Raw genomic sequence first — 27,286 nt, 5'->3', positions numbered from 1 at the left:
TCGCCCATAGAATCCATGCTTACCCAAGCCTCCCTATCTAGAAAATGGGACCCCCTGGTTGTTCAGACAAAAACTAAGAGGTTGCTTTGATTCCACTCTTGCCCTCACCACCCGCATCCAACTGATCAGTAAGTCTTGTTGACTCCACATCCCTAATCGTACCACTTCTATCCAACTCCGCTGCACAACCATGGACCATGACCTCTGCTCTTGGCCCCCTCCACTGTGCTCCCCCCGCAGCTGTCACGGTGAGCTTTCTGAAGTTTTGCTGTCCAACAGAACTTTCTCTGATGATAAAAATGGTATAGAGTTGGGCGCCTGGGTGGCTCAGTTGGTTAAGCGACTGCCTTCGGCTCAGGTCATGATCCTGGAGTCCCGGGATCGAGTCCCGCATCGGGCTCCCTGCTCGGCAGGGAGTCTGCTTCTCCCTCTGACCCTCTTCCCTCTCATGCTCTCTGTATCTCATTCTCTCTGTCTCAAATAAATAAATAAAATCTTTAAAAAAAAATGGTATAGAGCACTAATATGATAGCCACTATTAATAAAGTCCTTGAAATGTGACTAGTGAGACTGAAAGCCTGAATTTTTCATTTTACTTAATTTTAAGGAATTTAAATTTAAATAGCCCACACTGCTAATGGCTACCATATTGGATAGTATAGTTCTAAACCATAAATCCGATTGCATTGCTTCCCCGCTTACAACTCTCACATGGTTTCCCATCACCACCATAAAACCTGAATCATGGAGCACAGCACTGACCCTGTGACTTAGTTTAACCCCAAAAATGTGGCACAAGGAACATTCTCTACTTTCACACTTCAGGGAGCCCTGAGCTCTCATGGAAGAAGGCCACTCTGCCAGAAAGAACACACACGGTGGCCATGTGAAGAGGAGAGGCTCTAAGACTACAATGGGCAGAGACAGGCCCAGTCACACCAGTGTCACACCTTGCAGACACCCAGCAGGAACTGTGGGAAGGAGGGCACATGCCCTGTCTAAACAGGCAGACCCTTGGATCCAGATGGCAGTCGCCAATGGGATGTGGGCCCAGGGTGGCTAGAACCTCTGACTTTGAAGAGCCAGAAATCTGGATTCCCAATCTTTTTTTTTTTTTTTTTTTAAAGATTTTATTTATTTATTTGAGAGAGAGAATGAGATAGAGAGAGCATGAGAGGGGGGAGGGTCAGAGGGAGAAGCAGACCCCCCGCCGAGCAGGGAGCCCGATGCGGGACTCGATCCCGGGACTCCAGGATCATGACCTGAGCCGAAGGCAGTCGCTTAACCAACTGAGCCACCCAGGCGCCCTGGATTCCCAATCTTTAGATATTGGCTCTGACATGTTTGAAAGCTGGAGGGGACAAACGTAACTTGTCTTTGGGCTGGGTGAGGCCAGTGAGTTCACAATGCCTGATTCAGATGCCAGGGACCAGAGGCAGGCTGTTTTGACAGAGGCTACAAGGGGGCAAGCAGAAGCCAGGAGTGGCCAATGGCCCAGTCTGGTGGGACTGGGAAGGGGAGCTATGGAACACGGGAGATAGCTGTGTGATCTTGGGCAAGACACTCAACCTCTCTGGGTCTCAGTTTCCTCATCTGTAACATGGTGCCACCTCACGGGGTTCTTGAGAGGCTCCCCTGTGAAAATTCGTAAGAAGAGCTGAAAAGGGTGCGGCGCGTGTGGGGCAACCTCTGCCGGTTCCCGCCGGGATTCCCCGGCGCTCCCAAATGCACTTGCTCACATCCTTGGCTCAGGATCTCAAGTTCCTGGTTCTAGCAACAAAACAGCAGTAATGCCTGAGTGGTCCTTTGGAGCCTACCAGGTACTTTCAAACCACCCCGCTCTCCCGCTTTCTTCCTCATCACAGCGCCTACGACCCACCCGCTGCAATGTTTCTTAGTTTTTATACTGTCTGTCTCCCCCCAACCAGCACAGAAGCTCCATGAGCACGGGAACTCTGCCCCCTTATTCCACCGATTCCAGTCCATTCCACCTATTCTGGGCGGCCCCAGAGCCGAGAGCCCGCCCTAGAACACAGAAAGTGTCTCATAAACGTTTTTTGGATGAATGTGTAATAGCTCATTTCATCCTCATACAAACTTTGTGAACCAGGTGGTATCATTCTATTCTTACCATCATCACACCCTCCCTCTAAAGATGGCTAAGATGGGCGCAGTGACTTGGAGAGTGCTGCTTGGCCAAGAGAAGTAGAGCTGGGACACACACTCAGGGCTGTATATTCCATGGTCTTCTCACCACCCACTGCCTTTCCTCTTGGGAAGAAGAGTAGCCCCTTCCTGAACCAGCCAGCAGGGGCTCCATGCCTCGGGGAACCTGGAACCCCCACCCAGATTCTCAGCAGGAAACACCAGGCATCCTGATGCTTATTAGGCTCTGGCTGCGGGGGGGTAGGGGGGGTGGGGGGTGTGAAGGTGGGTGGGTGGGGGAGGCCAAAGGAGTGCACAGCTCTACCATCGGTTTCTCGGAGGAAGGGGACCAAAGGGACAGGGAGCGGGTCAAAGGGCCCATGCAGGTCTCCATACCTTGTTGATGCTGAACTGCCCCTCAAAGCGGCAGCCGGCCCCGTTGTTCAGTGGGATCTTCATTGAGTTGTCGATGTGCCCCACCTCATGCCTGCCCATCTCATCCTGTATGTCAAGCCCGACCACTGCAGGGGGCAAGGAGAGGAGAGAGTCACAAATGCCCAGAGCAGTGGGGGTGGGGCCAGCCCTCTCCTCCCTGGACCCCTGCCCCCTCATCCACTCCATGGACAGGTGGGCCCCAGGCCATCTAGGAGCTCACTGTCTGGGGCCCAGAGCCAATAGAGGAGGAGGAGAAGGTGATGGCTGGACTAAAAGGGAGCAAGCCCACAAGGTCCCGTCCCTGCCACTGCCTGGGGCTGCAAAGGAAGAGGGGAAAGAGCTGGGGGAGGTAGCAGCTAGTGGGGCTGCAGAGGTGATGACTGCACCTGCTAAATTTAGCCAGGCTACAGGGAGAAGCAGAGGGTTGGGGTTCAAAGGTTGTCTAAATCCTGGCCCTGCCTTTTACCAGCTCTTCAACCCTGGCCAAGGCACATAACCCCTTGATGCCTGTTTCTTTTTCTGGAAAATGGGGGTGATAATAATTAGACCCTCTTTGGAGAATTATGCAGATTAAATAATGAATGTGTGTAGAAAGTGCTTAGAACGGGGTCTGACGCATAGTACATGGCAAGTGCCTAAAGAATGGTGGCATTTAATGTGTCTCAGTCTCTGGATTTGTTGGGTGAACAGGTCCAGGCAGTCATTCATTCGCTTTACTCATCATTCATTCATTCATTCACACCTTCTTTTACCCAATGCCTATTCTGGCAGACCCTGCCCTCCTGGAACTCGGGCACTTTTCTGGGTTCCTTAGTGCACCGAATGGGAAACCTGGGGCCCGGGAATCCTGGTCTTTGCCTCCAATGTGACTCTCCACCTGTGACTCAGCTTCCCAATCTGTAAAATGGGCAGGCCCACACCAAATGAATGCATTCCCTGAGAAGGTCTAAGGGGCATGGGTTTGTAAACTATGAAAACGCATAAGATTCCCTGAAAGAAGCCCTGGAAAGGAGGTTGTAACACTGAGAAAGAATAGCTGGAAGCAATTTTATGTGAGCCAACCCCAAAAGGGAAAAATGGGAACAATTGTATTCCTCGGTGGAGATGGGGAAGCAAGTGAGGCCCCATCCATAGGAGGAAATGTGATGTAGTCATTAAAAATGATGCTCATGGGTCTGTAGTATGTGGGAAATGCTGATGCCGTAATGTTTGATTTAAAAGAAATGCAAACAGATCCCTGTTTGACTCAGCAGCTCCACCCTTAGGAGCCTGTTCTCCAGACGCACACATGTCCAGACGTGTGTGCAAGGCTGCTCTGGGCAACTTTATTTGAAACTGTGACCACTGGAGGCAGCCCAGCTGCCTGTCAACAGGGACTGGTCAATGGAACAGCCCCCTCTGGAATGCTGTGCAGCAGGTACACGGAGAGAGCAAAATCTACATGCGAGGCGAGGCGGCTCACAGCAGGCCAGTGACTAAGAGCTTGGGCTCTGGGCCTGCCACCTTCTGTGGTTCCTGGCTCTGCCCCTTCCCAGCTGTGGGACCTTGAGCAAGTTACTTAACCTTCCTGTGCCTCAGTTTCCTCCTCTATCTGAAGCTTTCGAGGATTAAAAAAATTAAAACAGGACTTACTATGTGCTAGGCACCCTTCTAAGTGCTTTTAATGTAAGAATGTACCATCTGAGCATCCCTGTGGGGAAGATATTATCAGACCCATTCTATATGGGGGGACACAAAGGCACAGAGAGGTTAAGTAACTTGCCTGAGATCTCATAGCTAAGAAACAATGGAGCTTGGATTGGAACCCACAGAGTTTTAATCCAGAGGACATACCCTTTGGTCACTCTGCTAGAGCATCTCTCATCTTAACGCACTAACACAGCCAAAGAATTCAGGACAGAGCCTAGATTGCAGTAGGAGTAGAATAAATGGCAGTTGTGGTTATCATCTTACTAATATTATGAGTAATATAAGAACAGCTCCAAGATATTAGTAGAAAAAAAACAAGAAACCCCAGAAAGGTCCCAGGTAGTTGAGTCCCAATTATGTAAAAAGGAAAAAGCCAAAAAAAAAAAAAAAAAAAAAAATCCCCACCTAAACATGGTATGTGTTCACAGACAGAGACAGACAGACAGACACACACAGAGGGGTAGGGAAGGAGTCCCAACTATTAGTAGAAGTTTCCTCTGGGGTGGATGGCACCCCAGGGAACATGTATTTCCTTTACTTTTTTCTTTATACATTTTCTTTTGTATTTTGAATATGATTTTTTTTGAAGTAAAAAATATATTCCTGTATTAGTTCACAATAAAATGTTACTTTTTAAAGCATGCTATGAAATTGCACATACAGCGTGATCTCAGCTGTGTTTAGAAACACACAGAAAGGAAGGCCAACGGGATGGAATGGTGTCAAATGTCAAAGGACACTGGGTGGAATTATGGATTTCTTCTCTCTGTTGCTCCGGATTTTCCAAAGGTACAATGATGAGCGTGCATTTTTTTCTCTAATAAAAATGTGAAGTTGGGGCGCCTGGGTGGCTCAGTTGGTTAAGCAGCTGCCTTCGGCTCAGGTCATGATCCCAGGGTCCTGGGATTGAGCCCCGCATCGGGCTCCCTGCTCGGCGGGGAGCCTGCTTCTCCCTCTCCCTCTGCCTGCCTCTCTGCCTACTTGTTCTCTCTCTCTATCTCTCTGTCAAATAAATAAATAAAAATCTTTAAAAAAAAAAATGTGAAGTTCCTTTAAAGGGAAGCCAGGGTGCGGGGCTCAAGCGGGAGCCGCCTGGGTTCAGATTATGGCCCTGCAGGTATGGGGCACAGTGCGCTGATGCAGCCTGAAGCTTGAGGTTGCCCCGCCACGGCCCATCACTGGGACCGAGCCTGGAACCACATCCCTTCCCTCCCCCGTCCCGATCATCCCAGTCCTCTGGCCTAAGAATTTCCTTGTTCCAGAGACACAACCAACTCCTGAATGAATAGCTGCCAGATGAATTATTTTTCTAAGAGAAAGAGAAAAAATAAAAATAAAACTGACCTATTTCAACAGGTTCCCTGGCTCAGGGCCCACTGTGGATTCAAAATTGTGATGTAATTCTCACCAGAAGCAATAACAGAACTGAATCGCTCCCTATCTCTGTCCGCAGACACACTCGATGTTCTGTCCTTCAGGAGGAAGGGAGTGGGTGGCAGGAGAAGGGTCCGCATCGGGTTACATGCCAGGCTGGGGCAAAGGGACACTAAAACCGCAGTCCAGGAGGGGACACACAGTCCACTTGATAAGTTTAGTAACCAGTTCATCAGGCCCTCCCAGAAACTTCAGGCAATAGACAGCACTAAACCCATTTTTACAGATGAGGAAACAGGCTCAGAGAGGTCATACCTTTGCCAGGGTCACACAGTCTTAGTGGGCAAAAGAGCCAGACTTCCAATGAGTTTTGTTTTATACTAGTAATTCGTTCTCTCAGTTAAAACAAATGACACAAACAAGAGTATGGAATAAAAAACTAAGTTTCCCGATAGCTGCTAACAGCTCAGAGCTGCATCCTTCTCCAGGTGACTGCTCTTGGCTGGTGGGAGGTCTCCTTGCCTCGAGATGCTTGAGGGGTTATGTGACCCCCTTTCCTGCCCCTCCCCCGCACATCACCCTGCAGCCTTCAGCCAGGGATATGAGTAATAATAGCCCGGACCCCCTGTTACTGGGTAGGACAAACTCTGGCATATGCCACAGAGCTCCATGAAATCAGGATGTGATTAGACCTCCCCTGAACATACATCTCTGCTTGTCCTTTCACATCCCCCACACCCTTCCAGTTCCTCTGAGAGCCCTCTCTCAATAACTCACTTGCAGAAAATCGTAGGCTCTGCTTCTTGGGAACCTGACCTGAGAGACAGCCCCCAACACACCAATGTGGCTACTCTCCAGAGGGAATCCCTGTTAGCAATCTCATGGGTTTTGTAATCCAGAAACTCTGCAAATGCATGCACAGTTGATTACATTCTCCCCCCCAAAAAAGAGTAAGGAGAATCTTATGCTACCTGCTATTTGCAGCTTGCCCGGTTTGCTGACTTGTCCTGGTCATCTCGTCATTTCTGCACACCCAGCTCTGCCTAACGGAGGGGTCTTACTGGAGCAGAGGGCTGTCGGGAATACTCACGTTCACAGTGCAAATTGGGTAAACTGATGTTCAGGCTGACGTCAATTTTGCCCCCACTGTCCTTGTCCGGGTCATCAACGTAGAGCTCATTCACGCTAAGGGAGACAAGTACAGAAGCCTTTGTTGAGATGGGGCACCATCCTAGCTGCAGGGGCCAGCCAGGGGCCATTTCCCTTGGTGACCACTGCTCAAATAACTAGAACTCCCATCTTGGGAAGCGCGTGCCTGCTCAGGCATAGGGGATCAGGGCTCCCATCTGGAGGGCCCTCTCCAAATGCTGGCTTTACCACTTAGAAGAAGAGGGATACTTTCAGAGTCAGACACATTCAAGTTCCAATCCTGGCTCTGCCACTTTCTATGTGAACTCGGCAGGTAACTTCACCTCTGTGAACTGCCTGTTAAATGGGATAATACCACTCACTATTAATGGGGTGTCTGAACACTTGAGAAATGGGAGTCTTACTAGGCATCAGGGCCTGGCAGCACCAGGCACATGGTGCCTTATTCCCTACTCTCTTTTTTTTTTTTTTTTTTTTACTACCTACTCTCTTGAGCCCCCTCCCACTCAACCGGGAAAGGGGGATTCCCTGGGTGGTCATCCTCAGTGTCCAGCGCTCATAAAGCCCTGGGGCGAGCACCAGGCTGGAGACATGACTAGACTGATCTATTAGTGTTCTGTGGCTGCCCCAAATTGTCACAAAGCTGGTGGCTTAAAACAACACACATTTGTTATCTTGCACTCCTGGAACAGGGGCGTAACACGGGTCTGCAGGGCTGTGCTCCTTCTGGAGGCTCCAGGGCAGAATCCATTGTCTTGCCTTTCTCAGCTTCTAGAGGCTGCCTAGGCTCACAGCACCTCCTCCACCTTTAAACACAGTAGAGCCACATGGCATCTTCACTCCTCTCTGACCTCCTAACTCCCTCTTAGAGCAACTTTGTCAGTTCACTTTGCCCATCGGAAAACCCAGGGTCATCTCCCTAGTTCAAGATGCTCAATGGAATCCCATTTATAAAATTCCTTTGGCCACGTAAGGTGACACACTCACAGGTCTCAGGGATAGGGACGTGGGCATCTTTGTGAATAGAGGCCCAGTGTGGGGGCAGGGTGCTCCAGGGACAGCCATGCCACCTTGCTCTCCAGGACAAGGGCACCACACTGGGATCTGTGAGCAACATGAATTTATTCAACAAATACTTCTGGAGTGCCCACTACCTGTCAGGCTTTAAAGACAGTGGGTAACCAGTCAGACGTGATCTCTGCCTTCCTCAACCTTACAGACACTGCTCACCCCCTAAAGAGATACCTTCCACCAGCTATGATTGTCACACTGTCCGAAAGCTGTGGGGTGCCACGGGAGGGATGAACAGGGCCACCGACCTCTGGGGAGGGTGGGCCAGAGGGACTTCTCTGAGGAGATGGGAGTTGAGGCTTCAGGGATGAGGAGGCTGTCCCAGCAAAGAGGGAGGGGAATCCCCGGGACAGTGTGCGCAGAGGCCTGGAAGTGGCGGATTTGGGGAACTGAGCGAAGGTCACCGTGGTCGCAGTGTAGAGCAGAGGGAAGTGGGTTCGTGTTGTAGCTGGAGAATGGAGAGGGGCTGTGTCAGGCGGGCTCGGAGGCCCCGGGAAGGCCTTCACCTCCTGAGCGCAGTGGCACGGTCAGGCTTACACTTTAACAGACTACAGGGGCCACTGTCTCTGGGGAGACCACACGGGAGGCTGAGGCAGTGGTGCAGGGGACAGATGACGGCCTGGACGGGTGTGTGGGGGGGGTTGGACAGGAGGGAGGGACGGAAGATATGGCATGTTAGAGCGGGCAGGACTCGCTGCGGGATGGGGCGTGGGGGTGGGGCGACGGAGGCATGCAGGCAGACTGCCACGTTCCTTCTGGAACCCTCTGTTGGACTGGGAGCCCCTGGAAGAAGAGCAGTGGGGAGGGAAAGGTGCCGAGTTCCACGTGGCTGTGCTGAGCTCGAAGTGTCTTGGAGATATCCCCGAGGAGCTGCTGAGTAGACACTGGATGGCCGCGTCTGAAGCCCACTCCTAAATCCCAGAGCACTCCCCGTGGGGAGAAGGAACGGAATCTAGAGGCTTGGCCTAGGGAACAGCTATGGGGGCAGCTTGAAGTGGCTGGGCTGTGGCTATTGTAAGCATTAACCAGGGTCCTATCCACAGGCTATAGAATAAAGGCTTGCAGCTCTAAGCAATTCAACTCCCAGGAAGCCCTGTAAATAGCCTCATCTTTGGGAAAGAGTGGCCACAGCAAGGGCATTTTTACTCAGACCCTGTCTTTATGCTCCTAGCCCCTAACGTGATGTAGCTGATGCTCAATTAAGAAACAGTGGGCTCAAAAAGTCACCTGGGGCTTGTCTGCTCTCTGCCTGAGACCCAGGCTTTCCAGGGCTCATGCCATCTCCCCAGCTCTCGCTCTCAACATCTAGGGTCAAGGGCGTAAAAGGGAGGGAGGGGCAGGCTGGCTCTCTTGAGGTCACACACAGGCTGTGGGGTGGGAAGATAGGAGCCTGTGCTTGGCAGGCTCATAGCATTGGCCCCTATCAGGGAACAAAAAGAACAAATGAGCCAGTGGGAGAGGAGCAAGCAGGACCACAGGAGGTATGCCGGAAGATGAGTATCTCCACAGCCAAATTCTCCTCCTCAGCCTTCAGAGCCCCATTTCTATGCCAGCCAGCCTTGATTAGCAACTCCAAAGGGTTGTTGAGGGATGAGATCCCTGGATGATTAACAGACCCTCATGGAGAGGAGACCCTGCCTTCCCTTCCCAAACAAGGGAGACTCTTCCTTGAAGCTACTCACCTTTCCCACCTGGGAGGCGGGGCCTCAGCACATCACTGAGGGATTGTGGGATGATGTCATCCCCTGGCAATCCTCTGGAGGTGACCTCAGTGCAGAAAAGAGGTGAATCCCAGGTATGGCACCAAGGTGAGCTCACCCTCAAGCCCCCAGGGGGCCTCTCTCAGCTCACAGAGCCCAGGCTACCTAGTGCCACGTAGAACAAAGGGGCTGAGGTGCTCAGGAGAGACAGAAAGCCTGCAGAGCTCGGCCGGTCTGGTTACGTAAGGCTAGAACACACTGCTCCCAGGTGCCTTCCTAAAGGGCTCTGGGCGGCCAGATAAATGCAGTTCCACCACCTGTGCCGCCTACCCAACGAGGCCCCGACTGCCACCTTGTGAATGCAAGGCAGATGTTCCAATCCTGTTGGCTTCCTGCTACCCCAGGCCGGCGCTGCAAGCCGGCCCACAGCCCACCTGCAGATGCCTGCCAAGGCTAGCTAACTTTAATGGCTGGGCTGAAAGGATTTTTTGTTTTTTAAGATTTATTTATTTATTTAAGGGGGGAGGGGCAGAGGGAGAGAGAGAATCTCAAGCAGACTCCACTGAGGACCCTGAGATCATGACCTGAGCCGAAATCAACAGCTGGATGCTTAGCCAACTGAGCCACCCAGGCACCCCTGGGGCTGAACTGATTTTAAAAGGTGAACGGACAGCCAGAAATCAACCTACCTGGAGGGGCAATAAAAGTTTTTTGTCGATCTACTGCTGTCTCGGGACCCATGGGCCTGATTCCTCCTGTCACTAACAAGGGTGATGAGAAGACCCATGGGGCAGAGGCAGACAGATATGGGCTCACCTCCGGGCTCTGCCTCTAAGAAGCTGGGGAAACTGGGACAAGTTGCTTCACCCCTCTGAGCCTCGGTTTCCTTAACTGTAAAACTGGGAAAGCTTTCTATGAAGTCTGAAGACAGGCAAAATTAATCTATGGTAATAAAAGTCACAATAGTGTGGTGGTGGTGGGAGATGCTGACTGAGAGGGGGCACAAGGGAAGCTTCCAGGTGGTGGATAGGTGTTGTCTTGATGGGCTGATGGTGACATGGGTGTAAGCACAGGCAAGCAGTCATCAAGTCTCACCTTTAAGATCTGTGCACTTTGCTGTCTCTAAGTTACATACACCTCTCAAAAAGAAGGGAAGAAAACCAGGAGGGAGGGAAGGGCAAAGAGGAAGAAAGAAGGAGAAAGAACAAGAAAGGGGTCAGGATTCGGGCTGCTTCCCAGGGCTGTGAGCAATAAAGCTGCAGGTTGCCCCAGGACAGGGGGGTGTATGTTACTCACTTCTCTGAGGGCCTTGCGCAGGCCTTTCTTGGTGAAGTCCAGACTCGCAGGGTTCAAGTCCTGGCTCTGCCACCTTCTAGCTGATTGACCTTACGCAAGGGGCTTTGCCTCTACCAAGCTCAGTTTTCCCAGATGTAAAACAGGGACAATCATGGACAGGCATAATCTTAGTTAACTGTAAGTGCTCGATAAGAAAGTGTCCCCTACTTTTATTGTTCTCACAATATCAGGGTTTTCAGAGTTGGTAATAACAGGTATCCACCTCACAGCACTGTGGTAAGGACTGTGCTGAGGGGCCCACAGCTAGTGTATTAAATCGAGAACATGCCAATTATGACCTGCTGAACAAGGGGGCACAAGCCACCCACACAGTCTTGCCAGCATCTGAGCTCCCACTTTGGGGAAGTGAAACCCACAGGGTCATTTTGACTGAAGGCACAGTTTCAATACACCCACACAAAGGAAGAAAGAGTCCCAAGATTTATTACTTACAGATCCCAGGAATGGGGGTGTGTATGCCATGGGCCAGGGGGAGGGCAGGAGCGAGCAGGAGATAGAGAGCAGGGTAGCGAGCACTTATTACTTATATGATGGTTGGGGCAGAGGTCACCAACTCTCCTCCCGCCTTAACTCTAAGTAGTTATTTGAAAAGGTGCCCCGGGAAAATAAAAGCGGGCACTCATGGCGGGCATCCTCAACTCAAAAGTCCTTATCTTAGTGTCCAGACTCTGAGTGAGAGTAGGGTTATCATACTGTAAAATGCCTAGGCAGCAACCCAGAAAAACAAAGTTTGTTCTCCTCAAAAGTTGCTTTTCTCATCACAAGGATTAATGTGTTAATGGACGTAAGGTGCTTTACAGCCCCTGGTACATACTAAGCCTGTGTGAAAGATGGCTTTGCTTATAATTAATCAAAGAAAATATTCCCGTTCTGAGCACCCAGCTGGTGCCACGCACTACGCTGGGAGCTTTCACATGTGGTATCTCACTTAATACCTACAGCAAGACAATGTTTAGTAGGCTTACTGTTCTCTTCACACAAGGATGAAACTGGGCTTAGAGGATGATAGATAAAAGTCATGGGAGCCCACAGCCATGTTCCTTCCACTGCATTAAACTGGATGGGGCAAGGAATCAATGAAAAACTGAGAGGCAAGTGTCCCCAAGCAGACCTGTGATGCAGTGTCATCATCTTTCTGATAACCTTCAGAAGCCCACCCCATCCCCACCCAAGGCTCAAGTACCCACAGGGCATGGAGGTGTAAAGGGGCCCTTCCATCTGTGCCCCACAAGCCTCCCTTGGTCACCTCCATCTGCCTCACCCTGTCGGGCTGCCACATCTGACTCCCCAACCGAGTGGGACCAGGGCTCCCCGAGCCAGGAGAACAGAGCACGAGATCACAACCTCTACAGAATGAATGGGGGATGTAAGCAACGTGTGCTGGTGGAGGAGAGGGGGGCGCATTCCAGTTGGGGGACACCACACAGCGTCAGGGATTTGGCTGGCTTGCGTGGGGGTCAGTGAGCGGTGGCCATGTAGGGAGAGAATGAGAGGGACTGGGGAGGTGTATGGGTGGGGGGGAGCGAAGGTGGAATGTAACCAAGGGCCCTGAAATTCTAGGCTGAGGCGTGAGTCCGATGACATCTATGGAAAACAATTTTATTTGCTTTTAGAAGAGCACTTGAATAGTTCAAATTCCTGCCCAAAGTCGCTGACCTCTGTGCTTAATAATTTGATTTAATGGAAACTTACACAACAGTGAGGCCCACAGAGGCTGGAAGGGGAGGGATGTACGTTATGTAAGCAAGCCCTCTAGGACCTTCTTTTAAATCCTGACCATTCCAAGTATAAATAAGTATTCCCACCTATTCCCTACCAGGTGGGGGGGCCAAAAATCCACCGAGTCCTGCCCCCACCCCCTTCTCCACTGCCATCGCCCAGTCTCTTCACCAGGGCCTTGCCCTCCAGGGTCACCCTGCCCCCAGTTCACCTTCACAAGAGGTGATTGTGCTGCAGCATGAATCTGGTCCAATCACTCCAAGCTTGGAAGCCTTCAGGCCCACCAGTGCTCCTTCACACGACAATCCTGGGTCTCTCGACCTGGCTCTAGCTCCCAACGCAGGCCTCAGAGTGGGTAACTCGGGCTCTGAGGGAGACAGCCAGGTCTTCCTCCTGGTTAAGCTCCTGGCCTCCCCACTAGGGGCCTGCTATGGAGCATGTAAGTACACAGTTCAAGGTAACCTCCAAGTTCCCACTAGGTGGGCAATGGCTTCCTGGAGTTCTGACTGCCTGCTCGGCCACCTCACCCTGGAAGGGTGTATCCAAGTCTTCCAGTCCAACATTCTGACCAAAAGGCAGCAGCTCCCATGCACCTGGGGACCCAAAATGCTCTGGGCAGAAAAAGGTGGTATGACAGGGCAGGGGTGCTGAGGCTGGGCTCTGGTGTCAGATGGACCTGGGTTTGACTCTGGCTCCACCACTTACTAACCCCATTGTGGCCTGAGCCTCCCGGTGCCTCAGTTTCCCCAGCTGTACAGTGGGGCTAAGGCTAACAGGAGAACCTCCCTCAAGGGATTCTGTGCTGATTAAATGAGATGATCACTGTAAAGTGCTAACCTAGGTGGCTGGCGGGCACGCGGTTGCCCATTATAAATTGTAACTAGAAAGTATAACAAATGTATTATACTATAAATTATCAGTGGAGAGTTCCAGTTACTACGTTTTCTTATTATAAATCCTCATTGGGTTAATAATTAAGAGCAGCCAAGCCTGGGCAGTCAAAGGCTGGAATGTTTTGCAGCCATGTTGTCTGGAGGCGGGGGCAGGAGGGGGGGTTGCTGCTCCCCTGGAAACCTGAAGCTGCAGAGCACCTTATGGGGCCACTTTCCCAAGGGTAATTAATGGCCTGTCTAAAGCCCAGGTTAGAATCCAACCACACAAACAAACAGGCCTCCTTTCCCCACCGGGCTGGGCCAGAATAGTGTCTTATGTCACTGATAACCACAGGTCCGGGTTGGAGCAATGTTGATCCTACCAGCAGTGACCTCATTTCCTTGGGATACCATCTGATGGGGCGGGGGGGCTGACCCACTGTGGTCACAAAACTGCCAGGGAGGGCCAGCCATCCATTAAAGAATAATTGTGACCTTCATTTCTTCCCAAAGTGGCAGGCCTTCCCAGGGATCAGAGAAGCTTCTGATAGCAGGAAGACCAGAACAATCCTTTTTCCTTTGGATTTTTCTGTGGAGTCCTCAGTCCTCACCCCTACAGACTCCTTTTGGGCACTCCTACACCATGGTCACGTGGCAGCGGGGGGAGAGGGGGCATTAGGGTCCCTGCATCATGACAGATGGGGCTTCTGGCCCCTGGGCTCCAGACACACAGGTCTCTCTTCTCATTCCTGCCTCCCTCCCTCCCTCCCTCCAGCCACTCACATTGCAAATGAAGAGCCTAGCAGAGGACAAAAGGTAAACACACCGCGAACAGCCCTACAGTGTGATTACTCTACTCATCCCTCATCTTTCTTCCTCTCCAGGGAGGTGCTGGGACCAGAGTGTCCAGGATGCCCCGGGAGTCAGGAAAGGGACATCCTGGAGCAGGGCAGAAGGCAGAGCAGCAGGAACACACTGCTCTTGGGCACGAGCGTGCCCTGTCCTGGCTAAACAGAACAAGCTGGCAGGCTTGCCCGAGTGGCCCCTAACACAGCTGGTAGCGCCCCACCTGCTCCAGTCGCAAGCTCTGACGTCACAACTTACCTGTCTGGGGCCCACTGGCTCAGCACCCTACCTCACCATGGGCTGAGCTGACAAACAGCTAAATAAGCTGCCCTCACAACGTCAGCAGGAGGTGAAGGAGGCTGTTCTCAGCTCAGGGGAGGGGACGAGAAAATTAACATTCATGGAATGTTCATTAAATGGCACGTGCTGGGTGGCCTTACCTTTTTAGCATTAGATGGGAAATAAATAGGAAATGAATAAATGCGTGAAGAGCTATGGATCCATGGATATTAAAGTATATCAGGTGCTACATTAAGTACCTTTCTGGTAAATAATCTTATTTAAACCTCACCAAATATCACATACCTTCTCTGTCTCCTGCCCTGTGTTTTTTTCTCTTTTCTTCAGAGCCTTTTTCACTAATTGATATAGTCTAGTTCTGTTCACTTGTTCATGGTTTGTGTCCACTGTTGGCATTTTCAGCTCCTCCGAGCATGGAACCACACAGCAATGAATGAGGCAGACTTTGAGGTTTCTGACTTCTGGGAGCTCAGGACCAAGAATGAGTCCCATTAATACACAACAGTGTGCATGACCTGGTCCAACCTGGTCCTACCTACTCCATATTCTATCTTCCCCACTTGCTCACTTTGCTCCAAAGCCACACCAGCTCTTTATCTGCTCTGCACGTACACCAGGTAATGCCTGCCTCAGGGCCTTTGCACTTCCTAGCGGCCCTGTTTGGAATATATAAAGCCTCCTTGGTGCCTGGGATACAGTTGGGGCTCGTTCCTTGCTGTCACACATGTACCCCACTCACCTTGCTCAGAACATGAGGGGGTTGTACAGCAGCCGCCTCCCCCACCAGGGAATGGGGTGCAGCCTGGAAAGACCAGCAGGTGTACGGCACACAGTAGGTCTTAATATCTTGCTGCTGTCCCTGTTTCCAACTCCGACTCATGATGGGGTGACCCCTGAGACACCAGTGGCCCAAATATGCACAGAGCCACCCCCCATTAGGAACTGAGTGGGACAAAGAACCTTCTCTGACCCCTGCATGGTCAGGGGGTCACATATCTTGGGAAGCAGACAAACCTCCCCAGACCTGGAAGCTTTGACTCTGGTGTACCCTCCTTTGTTTGGCCAGCAGTACTGAGAGCCAGAGAGGTTTGGCAACCTGCCCAGGGTCACATAGCAAAGTGGTAATCAAGCAGAAGCCTGGCCCTGGGTCTCCCGATGCCTTGTCCAGAGCTCTTTCCACCACTCCATGAGACCCCCTGGGCTTTGGTGCCATCAGGGTTAAGAATAGGATCGGAGGGACAGGGAAGGCAAACTGTCCCAAACCAGCGGAGGGCAGGAATGACATGATTTGGCTGGCGGGTGGTGGTGGGGAACAGATAAGACCGACACACCTGTGGGTTCAGGAGACTGGCGGACCTCGGGAGCCCCCTCCTCAGTGTATGAGCATGGGCAAGTCCCTCCACCTCTCTGAGCCTCAGTTCTCCTCCTCTGTAAGGAGGTAAGTACATCCCAGGGCTGTCTGAGGATTAAAGGTGGTAACACTTCCGCGGCTACGAGGCCTGTCTTGGGCTAAGCAACTATGTTTTTTGTTTCCTATTGTATTGTGGCTGAGAGGGAGGCAAAGGAAACCAAGAAATTCCATGAGCGAGAAAGAAAATTCCCGTGTTGGAGAAGGGAGTGGGTGGCCAGGGCCCAGCCCCATGATGACTTTCTGAGTTGTAAACACAGGAATGAAGAGGCTTGGAAGCCTTGAGCCAGTGGCCAAGGCAGGAAGCTCTGGGGTCTAATGCCACCTCAGGGCAGCCGATGAGGCCGAGACTGAATAATCCCAATGGCATTTTTGTTACACATACCCCAGAGCACTTACTAGGTTATCTGGGCAAAGGATGATTCTAGAAATCGGGTATCGATTCACAATGCGTCAAGCACTGCCAGGAAGCCCACGTTGATTCCTCACGGAGTGTGGGCCTCTGAGCAGGGAAGGGGGCTTAGTTGTGGGGGCTGGGTTCTGATGTCAGCAGCCCCGCCCCCCTCGGCTAGGAAGCTGCACCCGTTTCTCTGAACTCCCCCAGCTTTCACATCAAATGACCCTGCGATGATTCAGAGGGAAAAAAGCCCACTGGCCAAACAAAAGGGACAGCAGAGACGGGCCCATGATTTCTGTTCATCTGAGTACCCAGGAGCCCCCCCCCCGCAGAACAGAACCCGAATGTTCTCTTTGGCTTCAACAAAACAGTGTTTGCTTTCGCTCTAACTTCAAAACCCTTTTAAGAAATAGAGGAGTGATGGACGCCACGGGCTTGGATATGAGAGAGTTGGAAGGTTCAGAGGTCTCTCTCCTTTTTAAAGCCCCTCCCTCCTCTCATCTGGGGTCACAGAAAGCTCTAGAATGCCCCCTGAGGGGGCATGGAACTTACACTTCCGTCGTTATGAATCCGGTGAGCTCCGAGAGGAAGAGGAAGAGGATGAAGAGGCAGCAGCAGATAGAGACTGGAAGGAACAACACAGAGACACACCATTAAGGGTAGAGGACGCCAGCTGAGGGGGGCTGGTCCTTCCCCACCCCTCCCCTCCCTTCCCTTCCCCCTGCCCTCTGAGGAAAGCTGCTTAGGGGGAGGGGGAGAGAGGCCCCACTGACACTCCAAAGCCCCTTCTTAGTCGAAGCAGCCCTGTTCCCAGAAAGCTAGACTGTCTTTGGTACTGAGCTGACCCTCCTGTGGGGACTGACCCCCATAGGTAGGCAGGTCTTCAGGGCGGCCAGCCTGGCTTCCTTCCACACGAGCATATTAATGCAGAGGTCAGTCAACAACAGAGGTTGCAAATTGGTGGCCCACAAATGTATACTGTTCAGCAAAAGTGGTATGGATTTTAAAATCCGGAGATGACACTGAACAATATGATCTCACATAAAAGTCCAGATTTCTGGCTGCTCCCCCACACTCAAGCCCTTGTTCCCACGTGGGGTCTGAGCTGGCCAGTTTGCCATAGGCCCCACCACTCCCTCTTGTCTCCCTGATTCGCAAGCTGAGGCCAACTGTCTGTCACTGTTTATTGCCACCCCCAGCTGCACCATCAACACTGTGCCCCTGTCCTCACCAGAGTTCAGAAAATGGGGATAACTGAGCACTTGTGCCTCAAGAGAAGAGACAATTCTTTATGGGAGGACTTCTTTACACAAGTCTGAAATGCAGGGAGAATGGAACAAAGCTCCAGAGTTGGCCCACATCACTCGTATTTATCTCGTCTGCTGAGCTCCCGACAAGGATGAAATCTGTGACCCCTGGAGCCACAACTGGGGGCAAGACATAACCAGCGTCCCAGGATCTGGCCCTCAGCTCCAGCCCCATCTCCTTACACTCTCCCAACATCTAACATCCAGCCACACTGAGCCACGTGCCATTCTGTAGATGTGTCTCACTGCTGTTCCTTTGTTCCTACAGTTCCAGCCCCTCCTCGTCCTCCCTCCTCTTTCCCCTCTCCCTCCCCTTCATCCTCCTTTCTGCCCGGTGAGCTCCTTCCCGTCCTCCCGGGCCAAGGCCCAGCTCAAATATCTCTTCTGGTGGGAAGCTCCCCTCACCCCAAGAGGTGGAGCTGGTCCCTCTTTCCTCTGTGTTCCCAGAATCTATTCTCGTACTTTCCACATTTTATTGGCTATTTGTGGCTGCTTTCTCTCACTAAGCTGATATCCCTGTAGGCAGAGACCCCACAGCTCCAGTGCCTGGCCCGGAGCTGGGCACACAGGAGGGAGTAACCGACAAGGAGGCACCCCCAAGAGTACAGAATGAGGGCTGAGCACGCCTAGTCTGGCTTATCACAGAGGCGTGCCGTGGGCAAGGGCTTACAAAGTATGGCCCACGGCTCACCTGCTGTAGGTCTCTGAGTAAGTTACTTACCTCTCCCTGCCTCCATTTCCTCATCTGTTCAATGGCAACATGCCCTGTGGGGCTGCTCTGAGAATTTCCACCACATAGAGACTGGGCTTGAAACAGTGCCTGGCAGGTAATAAAGGCTCGAGCATTCACTCATTATTAGGACTTTTCATCAGGGAGACCCTGGAGGGTTTGGGAAAGGTGACTGACAAATGGGGTGACCCGTAGTTTCCTGCAAAGAAAAAAAAGTTCCTGGTCCCACTTGCTGATTCTGCTACCTTCTTGATGGCCTGCTCCTGGACTGGCTGAGCACTGTGATAAATGCTAAAACCAGTCATCATCCATCCATCCATCCATCCACCCACCTACCTTAAAATGGACAAAGATGAATTCCGAGTGAAGAAGGAAGAGGGTAAGAGTTTGCTGGGCGCCTACTACGTGCCCTGCCGTGGGAGCATGAACAGTCACCCTGACATCTCACACTCTCGCCTGACGGGGGCACACGCCCCTGTGAAGTATGTAGAAATGGTGGCTCAGAGAGGAAGAGACCAGGTCCGGGAACACACTGGAAGGCAGGTGGGGGGACAGGCCTGGAACCTGTGAATTCTAGAGGCAATGCCCTGAGAAAAGAAACTCCAAAATCTAGGACTCCCAAGTGAAGAGCAAGACAGGGACATCCCCAGAGTTCCAACCACATCTCTAAAACCAGACCAACCTACAGGATCCTAGAATGACTCTCCAATTCTCCAAACACTGAAAAAGCTATATGGGGCAGTAAGTATTAAAGGGTTTTACTTTGTTTTTTTTTCCTTTTCATAAGAGGTGACACATACACATGGTAAGAAAAATAATCAAGCTGCTTAAAAAGGCAGAGGGTGTTGAGTCTCTTTCTCACTCCTGATCTGCAGCCCCCTGCCCAGAGGTATCAGCATTATGGTCTTGCATCCTTCCACAGGCATTAAGCATAGACGTATACATCCTTTTTTCCTCCAAGAAAACAACAGCATAACATATACAACCTTTTCAACCATGCTTTGCTCACTTGGCAACCTATGCCTAAATACATGCCGCATGAGTTTATACGGAGGGGCCGTGTTTGCTTGCTTGCTTTTGTGGCATAGAAACGAATTTCAGCTGTCTTCTCCAGCGGCTGGACCAACGCGCTGCACTCCTGCAGCCACCCGTCCTAACTTCCCAGCTCATGTCCTTCTCTTTCTCACCCGCAAACTGCAGCTAGGATACATAGGAAAGAATCCCCCCACCAGGCAAAACATCCTTCACCTGGAATCTTCTAGGATCACATAGCACTGGCATTTCAGAACCATTTTCACCCCTCCCAAACCACGCTCAAGCCCCAGCAACCCACTGGATGCTGTAATGGAAGGCCCAAAATAGGGAGGTATTTCTGAAGGTCAATGTTGACCTAGACCAAGCCAGGTCTTCTAACTGCCTTCCTTCCCCCAAGCCTGCAAAAGCGCCCCAAACCTCTAACTCAGTCCAGATCAGAGGATGGAGGGACAGGGATTGGAAGGCTCCTTTCTGAAATCTGTGTGCTCTGTCCAAGGCCTGGATGAAGCCTGGTCAACCCAGCAGGTGGACACAGTAAGCACTGAGTCTGCTCAGCTGAAACCCACTGTCCAATAGCCCTGATCACAGACACTCTGTGACTGCTCACCCTACAAGTACCCCATACTAGGAGGACAGAGACAATGTCTCAGTACCACAGTGGCCCCAGGGTCTAGCACAGTGTCTGGCTCAGAGAAGGTACAAAATGAATATTTGTTGAATGAATGAATGAATGAATGAATGAATGAATAACATAAAAGGCAGGTAGGCGGTATTTCAACCAGAAAGGCCTTTCTGATACTGAAGGCTTGATGAGGGTTTTCCATCCATGTTTGGGCAAGAAGCTAAGGCTCTCCGATACTAGACTTCTGAAACAGACTCAGGCAGGGGACCGTAGGACTGTGACCCCTAGAGAACACGTGCGAGTGGGAAACCCGGTGCAGTCCACAAAAGGGACACGGGACCCAGGACCAAACATCCAAGACTCTGGGAAGTCAAGGAATTTGTCCAAGGCCAAACGGCCTCTTAAGTGAAGGAGGCAGAATTCAAACTGTGATCTGTGATTGTCCAGCGCCCTTGCTGTTTCCTTCAGTTATTAAGAGCACAATCGCAATGTAATGAGACAGGATGGTTTTGTGTCTGCTGCCCTGCTAAGCCGTGCGTTCCTCAAGGACAAAGACCGAAGCCCATTCATCAACACGATCCTGGGACTTGGCACGGGACCTGGCCCCAGGACCTAGTTAATAAATATTTGTTCACTAAATGGTAGCTAAGGGCTGGCTTCCCATGCCTCACGCCTTTTTCCTCTTGTGTAAAGGAATTTGCTGTCTTGCATGCGGTGGCTGGGACTGCAAATCAGACCACATCCCTGGAGGGCCATCTGGCAGTACCTTCTAAATTTTACAATACACATGTCCTTTGACCCAGTAACTCCTCTTCTAGGAAAGCTACCTTACAGAAATAACCATACAAGGATATAAAAATATATGGACAAGGATGTTTGCAATAGCAGTAAATCGGAATCAAGAATGTCCACCCCAGGAGACTGGTTACATAAACCGTGGGTTGCCCAGATGATGGCAACTGTGGGTTGCCAGACACAGCGGGAGGGTGGAATGTAGTGGGCCGTTTATGTGCCGGTATGAAAGGTATCCAGGATATATCAGTTGGAAAAAAGGCAGGGAAGAGTGGTGTGCACAGTATGCTCCCTTCTCTGCTTATGACAATAATATCGGTATATTCAAGCGTGCATCTATTTTTTAAAACTTCCAGGAGGATACAGACCTGACTGTCACATATACTTGGTAAGGGTGAGACCACAGAGACCATGAAGCAGAGGTCTGAACTGATGGCTGGTGGCAGGGAGGGGACAGGACACCTCACTTAAATTTTTGTGACCAGGCTCATAAACTAGTAGGACAGATAGATGAACACGCCCCTTGCCTCTGACGTGCCTTGAATATCCTCTTCGTGGGGGACACAGGCACCAAGCATCACAGCATCTGCTGTCACGGACCTTCACAGGCTGGGGGCTCCAGGAGATCAGTGACAAGAGGAGGGTAGTCCAAGCACTGAGGACTTTGCGCATATCCCACACTTGACAGGTGGCAACTCATTTATTCCCCGGATCAGAAAACTGAGAATCAGAGAGAGGTGAAGTGACTTGCCCAAGGTCACCAACCACTAGATGGGAGAATGAACCCAGCTCTGCAAGACCTGAAGCCTGTAGGACATGCATCCTGTTACCTGGCTGCTCTGTTCCCCTCCCCAGCAATGTGGGGATCCAGGGCTGTGGAAGGCACCCACAACCTCAATGAGGGAGGGCCGGGCAGGCCCAGTTGGGGTCATCCCCAAGGTCATCCCCCTACCTGACAATGGCCCACCCTGGGAGGCAGCAGTGGGTTCCAACCTGACTGCCCAGCCCCAGAGCCCTGCTCAGGGGACAGTCCACGGGGAGGATCCCTCCCCCACACCAAGCACTGGAGAGGCCAGCAGGGGGTCAGGCGGGGGGTGCAGGAGGCGTACGAAACTGCAGACAAGTCACTTCACCTCTCTGGACCCATTTTCTCATCTAGAATATGAGGTTATGAAGTATTCCTGCTTGCATGGTGCTTTTAGTTTGTTTTAAATAAACTTCTCATTGTTGAGTAATACTAGATGCACAGATAGTACAGAGAGTTCTCATATGCCCTTCATCCAGCTTCTCCTTATGTTAACATCTTATATAACCATGGTACGGTTGTCAAAATGAAGAAATTAACACTGTACAATACCATTAACTAAGCTACAGACTTCACTCAGATTTCACCAGTTTCCCCACTAATGCTCATTTGCTGTTCCTCGACATGACCTGGGATCCCACTTTGCATTTAGTCATCCTGTGTCCTTAGTCTTGAATCCACTGACAGTTCCTCATTCTTCCTTTGGTTTTCAAGACCTTGTCACTTTTGAAGAGTACTGGCAGATGTCTCTAGAATGTCCCCCAACCTGGGACTGGCTGACGTTTTCCCATGATTGGACAGGTCTGTCCTTTTTGGGACGATCCCTTGGAGGGGAGGTGCCCTTCCCATTCCATCCCATTGGGGGTGTGTGACGTCCACAAGACTTCTCACTGGTTGACATCAACCTTTATCACTTGGTTGAGGTGCTGTCTCTGGGTAGCTCCACAGGGAAGTTACTCTCTCCTTTCCGTTCTCTGCTCTTTGCAAGTGTTTTGCTGAGTCCAGCCCATTCTCCAGGAGAGGAGAATGAAGCTTGACCTCCTGGAGGGGGACTTATTCAGATACATTATTTGGAATTCTTCTGTAAGGAAGTGTCACCCCTTCTCTCCCATTTATTTACATCCGTACAGACTCATGTTCCTTTTTGGTAATTCTTCAGCACATGAGGCAATTGTGCCGTGATCTGTTACTCAGATCGCCCCAGTGTTGGTCTTTGGCCCCCTTCATGGTGCTCCTGTTTCCTGCTGATGCACCTCCAGCCTTCTCTTTCCTCTGGAGCTTCTTTGCTTTTTGGCCCAAGCTTGATCCACACTTACTCTGTGCTCTTCCTGCCCCAGCCCTGGAAACAGCTATTTCTTCAAGGAGCCTTAGGTCTTTTTACTGAAGACTGGCATTTAGAAACCAAAATCTGGGGTGCCTGGGTGGCTCAGTTGGTTAAGCGACTGCCTTCGGCTCAGGTCATGATCCTGGAGTCCCTGGATCGAGTCCCACATCGGGCTCCCTGCTCAGCAGGGAGTCTGCTTCTCCCTCTGACCCTCCCCCCCTCTCATGTGCTCTCTCTCATTCTCTCTCTCTCAAATAAATAAATAAAATCTTAAAAAAAAAAAAAAGAAACCAAAATCTGGTGCAATTACTATTATTATTTAATGATTAAAAACATGCTTATGTCAAAAATTCCAGTAGTCTAAAAGGTATGAGGGCAAAAGTAAGTCTCCCCCAACCCCTGAGCCCCCGTCTCCCCTCCCAGGGGCAATTACTATTGATGATTCCAGGTGTATCCTTCCAGAAACAGACGATGCCTATACCTTGCAGGGTCATGGTGTGGACAGATGAGGAACTATATGAAGGGCTGGCAAGATGCCCATCCTTTCTCCTCTCCTTCTTTCCTCTCTGGTTCAGCAGCTCTGCTCGGGCAGAGCAGGCCCAGGTATGGCATGGGGGGAGGGGCGGGGGGCAACGGCAAGAAGGACACTACTCACTAATGGCCCCGGTGTATGTCGGCTGCGTGAGGTCCTTGGGCACCTTCCTGTAGATGTCAAACCTGCAGAGAGCAAAGGGGACAGGGGTGAGGTGGGTACAAGGGTGCAGGTCTCAGGCAGCAGGGGAGATGGTGTCAGCCAGGATGCCACCTGGTGCGCGAGCCACGGTTCTTCCCAGAACCAGCTTCTCCCACTCTTTCAGGCCACCTCCTCCAGGAGGCCTGCCGGACCCCCCTCTGAGGGGACCCTGCCCTCAGGCTAGTACTGCTAGTACTTTCTCACAACACTTAAACTACCTGAAATGACCTTCGTTTGGTTACGTTTCTGGGTTGGTCTCCGCCCCCCCCCCCATCCCAATGGAACCACCACAAGGGCAGGGACCTTGTCAGGTTTTGTCCTCTGCCATGTCCCCAGACCCTAGCATGGGCCTGGGGCGTAGCAGACACTCAGTAAGCACTTGTGGAACAAACGGAACCCACGTCTTGGGCTTTGCTAACAATGAGGAAATAGGGAAACGCAGTCTTTCCTGAGTTCCATGACGGCACTGCATTCTTGCCCGGAGTCACCTCTCCTCCCCCTCTTCCCTTTCCTGCCTCCCCTTGCCCCTCCTGTTTCCACTCCCCCCTGCCCCAGCTCCTGCAGCCTGCCTGTGGGGATTCTCAACTCCAAGGCATGAAGTTAACGTAAAATCCTGCCTGAGGCCCACAGGCTCGGCGTTCGCTTGCCAAGGCTCTGGCTCCGTCAGACAGGGGTTTCCTCCCTACACACGGAGCAGATGCCTTTCTCTCCTATGGGCCCCACCAGAGCAAACGAGGGTCATGGGGGTGGCAGAAGATTTGGGGGCTTGGGAGGCAGACAGACATGGTGTCATTCTGGCCAGCTATTTAATTAAGAGTGCAGGCCTTGGGAGCAGACCACCCTGGGTTCAAATCTTGGGCTGGTCTTCCTTGCTGTGTGACTTTAGGCAAATGGCTTCACCGCTCTGAGCCTCAGTTTCCTTGTTCGTGGCTACTAATACCAGGCCCTGCCAGGTCACTGAGAGGAGTATGGAAATGAGTGCCTGTGGCGGATTTACACAGCATTCACAGAGGAGGCTCCTCGCACACTTGGCTTCCTTCCTGTCACTTGAACCTGAGCAGACACTTCTCACCAAGCGGAGCTCTATCACCAGAGTGCTAAGTCCACACCGTGCTCCCCGGCTCTCCAGCAGGACTTGGCATAGTGAAGCCGCCAGCCGCTCCAGCTCTCAGGGGTGACCAGTTGGCACGTGGTTCCCCTTCGGTGATGGGGAAAAGCTGTCAGCACCCCACTAACCTCACTGCGATGACTTGGAATCTTGCGAAAGATCTGGTATTTGCCTACCGTGCACTCACTCTAATTGCACGTGAAACGTGCTGGGTTTCCTAACACCTCAGGGGAGAAGATATTCCTGGGGCTGCCAAGTTAAAAGGCAACACTTTCCCTCCTGCCTGCTCAGCTACCAGTCATCTGTTCTTGGGCCCCTGAGGGGCACTAGTAACGGGCTGGGAGTGTGGTCAAGAGGGAGGGGTCCACATGACTCAATTATCCAGACCTACTCATCTCCCCTATTCTGAAACGCTGACCCCTTTCGCTGTGAGAGGCATATGAGAGGTAAGAACATGTATGAACTGTGGAATTAGCCCACCTGGGCTCAAACATAACTCCACACTGTACGACCCTGGGCATGTCACTGACATAACCGTTCTGCCTCAGTTCCTCTGGCTGTAAAATGGGGGCAACAATACTATCTCACAGCATAGCCGTTAGGACCAAGTGGCTTCATGCATATAAAGCACTTAGGACCATGCCTGGCTCCCAGGAAGTACTATAAGAATATTTGCAGTTACTATTATTAATATTCATCTGACTAACATTCATGAACACCTAATATGTGCTAAGTCCTCTTTTAGGCACTAGGAACACACGTATAAAAATCGGCCCTTGGCCCCACGTGCCTATAGTTTAGCAACAGAGACAGACAAGGCAACGGGAAGAGGATGCCGTGGTGCTCCCTCACGGGGTTTGCTGACGGTGCCGGAGGAACCCAGGAAGTGCACCTGGGGTAATCCATGAAGCTTCTGGCAGCAGGTGATGTCTGAACAGAGCAGGAGGCTTGGAGGAAGGGTGGGTGGAGCCATAAAGTAGTTCAGGTAGAGAGAACAGCAAGAGCAGAGGCCAAGAAAGAGGACTGAGCTTGGCGTGCTGGAGCACGGAGTTGACGGGCACGCAGTGCTAGGACAGGTGGGAGGGCCGGGCACCAGAGGCGGGAGGGGCTTACAATCCAGCTTCCCTGTCCAGTTAATATCAGGTCACCAGCCAGGGCCCACAGGCCAAAACTGGGCCTCATAGTGTAAAAGCTATAAACCATCATTCCAAGACTGGGAGTTTCATGGGAAGTCAGAGGCTGCTCAGGGTGGGGAGGTGGGGGTAGCTGGGGGCAGAGGTTAGAACCTAATGAGGGTGAAGAGGGGAGAGATGGGAGAGTGATACACGGGTGAGGGTGGGGGGGACACACTAAATGAATATGTAAATACAGTGAGGATAATGGGGGCCAGGTGCCTCACTGTTGGGGAAGGGAGGTATACATGGAGAGAAACATAGAATAAACTGTGGTGCTAGAGTGGACATGGAGGTTTCACTGTGAATTCATGATTTTCAACAGATACGAATACAGAAATACACGTCATATTCACATACATTTCCTAGCTCATTCCATGAGAGGGTCCAGGAACTGTGACAGCCAGATAGCAAAGAGGGCATCTGATACTCAAATGTTGGCTTTTTTTTTTTTTAATTTTATTATGTTATGTTAGTCACCACACAATACAAATGTTGGCTTCTAAATATCATTCTTTACTCGGAGAAAAGGCTGGTTCCAGGACTAGGCAGGGAAAAAACAAGATGAACTTGGAGCACCTTCTTATGTCAGAAAGCAAGAAAGTGTTCAAAGAATGATGGGGACACTGGCCAAAGAAAGGACAATGTGAACATTAAAATCAATAATCATAGGAATAGATTATAACCCATTGAATAAAATAGGAAACCACAAATCTATATAAATGAATAAATCAAAAGTATGATGAGGAGCAGGATATTTCTTCAAAGTACCTCCCCACAAAATCCTTTTTAATTACAAAGGGAAAAAGAGTAACTTTACAGTTGAGAAACTTGACATCATCTTAACCAAGTGACCAAAATGAGTGTCACCAATAAGGAGACATATCATGTGCCTCCTGATCTGACATACTGGGGAAGGCACACCATAAAGTCCTGTGGGGGATCTTGCTCAGAATGTAAAACCTCAAATGAATCATGAGAAAGCAACACACAAATCCAAACTGAGGGCTCATGAGTGGCCGGTACTTGTCAAAAGTATCAATGTCATGGGGGCAAGTAAAGGCTAAAGAACTTTCAGAGATTGGAGGAGACTAAAGAGACATGACAACTAAATCATGCAGGATATCCTGGATGAGAAAAAGGACATCAGTGGGACAATGGCTGGGATCTGAATAGGATCCATGTATCAATTAATAC

The 27,286-nt window shown here is 51.1% G+C and overlaps 1 protein-coding gene across 4 annotated transcripts in view; it reads right to left on the bottom strand.

The window, feature by feature from the left end:
• ERGIC1 (endoplasmic reticulum-golgi intermediate compartment 1) overlaps positions 1–27,286 on the bottom strand; it is a 104,184-nt gene that overhangs the window by 30,246 nt on the left and 46,652 nt on the right. For 3 of the 4 annotated variants that reach the window (XM_035014378.1, XM_035014395.1, XM_035014388.1), the window contains exons 2-5: positions 23,732–23,793; positions 17,014–17,086; positions 6,734–6,828; positions 2,542–2,666 (exon numbers count right to left, since the gene is read on the bottom strand). In XM_035014378.1, the coding sequence (XP_034870269.1) occupies positions 2,542–2,666; positions 6,734–6,828; positions 17,014–17,086; positions 23,732–23,793 (355 nt within the window). Of the gene's footprint in view, positions 1–2,541; positions 2,667–6,733; positions 6,829–17,013; positions 17,087–23,557; positions 23,709–23,731; positions 23,794–27,286 lie in introns of those variants that run through there. The other variant, XM_035014405.1, reaches the window with a different exon arrangement.

Source organism: Mirounga leonina, unplaced genomic scaffold (assembly GCF_011800145.1).
Source record: "Mirounga leonina isolate KUSES-001 unplaced genomic scaffold, KU_Mleo_1.0 Mir_104, whole genome shotgun sequence".
Taxonomy (NCBI): domain Eukaryota; kingdom Metazoa; phylum Chordata; class Mammalia; order Carnivora; family Phocidae; genus Mirounga; species Mirounga leonina.
This window is presented reverse-complemented; position numbering and strand designations above follow the sequence as displayed.